General features: G+C 33.7%; 1 protein-coding gene across 1 annotated transcript; it reads left to right on the forward strand.

Moving 5' to 3' along the window:
• Positions 1–202: 202 nt before the first annotated feature.
• Positions 203–625, forward strand: LOC125836021 (uncharacterized). Its single transcript, XM_049515116.1, has one exon. The coding sequence runs from the start codon at positions 203–205 to the stop codon at positions 623–625; it is 423 nt and encodes a 140-aa protein (XP_049371073.1).
• Positions 626–3,220: the final 2,595 nt, after the last annotated feature.

A 3,220-nucleotide genomic window follows, 5' to 3' on the forward strand; every position in this document is an offset into this window, starting at 1 on the left:
AAACATAATTCAAAATTTTACAATTCATATTACAAGGTATTTGGTAAAAATACTCTCTTAGTCCCTATAAAAACGCATCAATTCTTATGTTCCTCTTCACAAAAACAAACACCCTTTGTCATACTCATTTCCACTTTTGACACACAGAAAAAGGAATCCAATTACCTCTTCTCCCTTTTGTTTTCCATCTCCTTCAACAAAAATGTCATCTCAATTATCAGAAACTCACCGTGAAAATGCAGAGGTTTTCACCGACCCAACGATCTGCAAACAGAAATCTCTACAACTTCTCGAACAAATCAATATGCCAAAAGGGCTTCTCCCATTGGATGATCTAGTCGAAATAGGGCACAATAAACAAACCGGATTCGTATGGCTGAAACAGAAGAAGGCAAAAGAAAATCGGTTTAAGAAAATCGGAAAACTTGTCTGGTACGATACTGAGGTCACCGGATTCCTTGAAGATCGCCGGATGAAGAAACTCACCGGCGTTAAAAGTAAGGAACTGTTGATCTGGATAACAATTTCTGATATTTCTATTCACGACTCTGATTTACAGAAAATTACGTTTGCTACCCCTTCTGGAATTTCTAAGGCTTTTCCGGTGTCTGCGTTCGAAGAATAAGGGGAAGATATTGGTTTTACTATTTTTATTTTAATAATAATTATAATTTAACTACCTTTCACTTCTTGTTTTTTTTTTTTAATTTAATAATATTATTTTCTTTTTAAAGTTGTGTAATAGAAAAGAAATGTGAAAGTGAAACTATTTTCTCTCTTATTTTGGTGGTCAAAAATTCTATGTACTCTTTTCGTCCTAATTTTGTGGCATTTTTTGTTAATCAAAAATCAATTTGATTAGGAAACTAATCAAAAAGATGAATTTACTTTAATTTCTTAAGTTGCAATTTTTCTTCGGTCAATATATTGAATTTTACATTTAAAAATAAAATATATCACTTAAATTGAGAGTGATGAAATAATTCAATTTACTTTATTCATATTAACTTGGCATATTTCTTAAAAAAATATTTATTAGTGATTTATTATATTAAATTAATTTTATTAATAGTGCTTAAAATTGAATTTGACTATTACTAATGAAAATAATAAACTTTTCTTCATTTTATTAAAATAGACGAATAAAAAAAATTGGCTAGGAATTGAAATTATAAAATTCAATACAATATTGTTTCAAATTAAACAATAGCAACTAATCTCCTAAACTAAGCAAAGAAAATCAATGTCTATGGATACCTAATATACGTGCAGACACTCAAGTACGAAAAAGACCATCTTTTGTGCACTTAATTACCTAATACATAAATATGATACTTAATTTCAATTTAGCTTTAGCTAGCAATTATCGTCTTTAATTTTATTGGTATATAAGTAGGCACTTTAGCTATTCAAAATTTGAAAAAATAAACACTTAAAAAAGTGTGAAATACACATAAGTCACACGTGCTAGAGATAAAATTCGAGTATTTATTTGTTTAGGTTTTGAATAGTTAAAGTGTCCACTTGTATTGACAAACTTAAAGATCATAGTTTATCGTTTGTCAATTAAAATCAAATTAAGAATCATATTTATGTATTATGCATATACAATATTTATACACATATAGAACCACACACACATACTGTAACAACTTGTTCCCATCGTTATAGAAAAATCAACGGGTGGGCCGAAAAACTTTTGAGTAGTAACTTGGAATTTCCCAACCTAGTCCATATTTGGATGAAATCAGAGTCAGTAAGGTCTAGGGAAATCTGGTAACAATTGGGTGATCTAATATGGTTTTGATCACATGAGTAGATAGCTAAGACGTTAAGAAACTAGTACGACTTTACGAAATTGAATTCGGGCGAGTAGAAATCCCGGAATTGATCTTAGCGTGAACGGGTATTTTTTGAGTGTCATGGGATGAAGGTGTGTTCTGAAATGGGGGTTTGGAATTCTTTAATTTGCTCATTGTTTCTGTGCAAGCCGCTGTGACGGAATTATTCTCGTCAGGGTGTTGTAGCGAGGTGAGAACCGCTTTGGCGGGACGGTTGCGATTTGAGTCGGAAATAAACCCCAAAATCGATTTATTCTGCAAGTTTCGACTTTGAGAGCTAGGAGACGACCCCAGGTGCTTTCTTGACAGTTTTCCACCATTCTTGAGGCTAAAGATAAGGTTTTCACTCCCCGAATCCATGTTTCGATCCGTAGAACTTAGTTTCTTGGGTAATTATCGATGGGGAGGGTTTTGACCTGGAATTATGGTGGAAAAAGCCTTAATCTGGGTATGGGGATCAAGGGTTTAACCTAGGGTTGATCTTATTGATTATAATTTGGGTAATTAAGTCTTGTGTACTGATCCTAGCATTATATTGATTGTTTGTAGACCAAGAACAAGCGGAAAGAATCTGAAAAGGGAAAGATCAAGTTTCTTAGGGGATTCAAGCTTTGCTCGAGGTAGGTGATAGTTGTGATTTCATATTGGTGTGATATATGTTTGTAATTACTTCATTATAATGCATGTATGTATGTGAATGTTGCATTATTGATCACACTAATCGTAAATAAGTATGAACAAAGGACTACATGTCATGAATCACCTCTTATTGTATGATTGTGAGAATATACATTGTGATTGTAATTGTGGTTTGTTGAATGGAGCAGGTGTCACGTTCCGACACACTAACTGGGATCGGTTGCCACATACCGGCATAAATATTGGAATGGGTGTCACGATCATACATACTAACTTCGAACGGGTACCACGTACCGGTACACTAACAGTAGGATGCTATTGACAAACCTCGCTTAGAAGATTAGTGATCAATTGAATTCAAGGGTGAGTCAATTCTTCCGGGCTGCCATTAGTTCTCTTTCTGTTTATGTCCATATTTCGGACTTAGACTAGTACTTTAGATTTTCTTATGTTTAATTGGGGTGTACCCATTTTCTTAGACTTATGATCCTTGTTAGAGTTTTGTTACATTGACTTTCAGGTTCTAGGCGTTATTTCCGCATTTGTTTTGTTAGATGTTTTGGAGTTTATGGGAACTCTACTTTCCTTTAGCATTTAAACCTCCTTATGTATCTTTAAATGCCTTAGTTTTGGTTAAGTTGTTTAGTTTGGGTTGTATTAGTGGTTCTCCACAGAAGGGTTAGTGTGGGTGTCAATCATGACGATCTGGATCGTGACAAAGTTGGTATCAGAGCCTAGGT

The sequence above is a fragment of the Solanum verrucosum genome, unplaced genomic scaffold, assembly GCF_900185275.1.
Source record: "Solanum verrucosum unplaced genomic scaffold, falcon-dt-bn FXZP01000208.1, whole genome shotgun sequence".
NCBI lineage: Eukaryota > Viridiplantae > Streptophyta > Magnoliopsida > Solanales > Solanaceae > Solanum > Solanum verrucosum.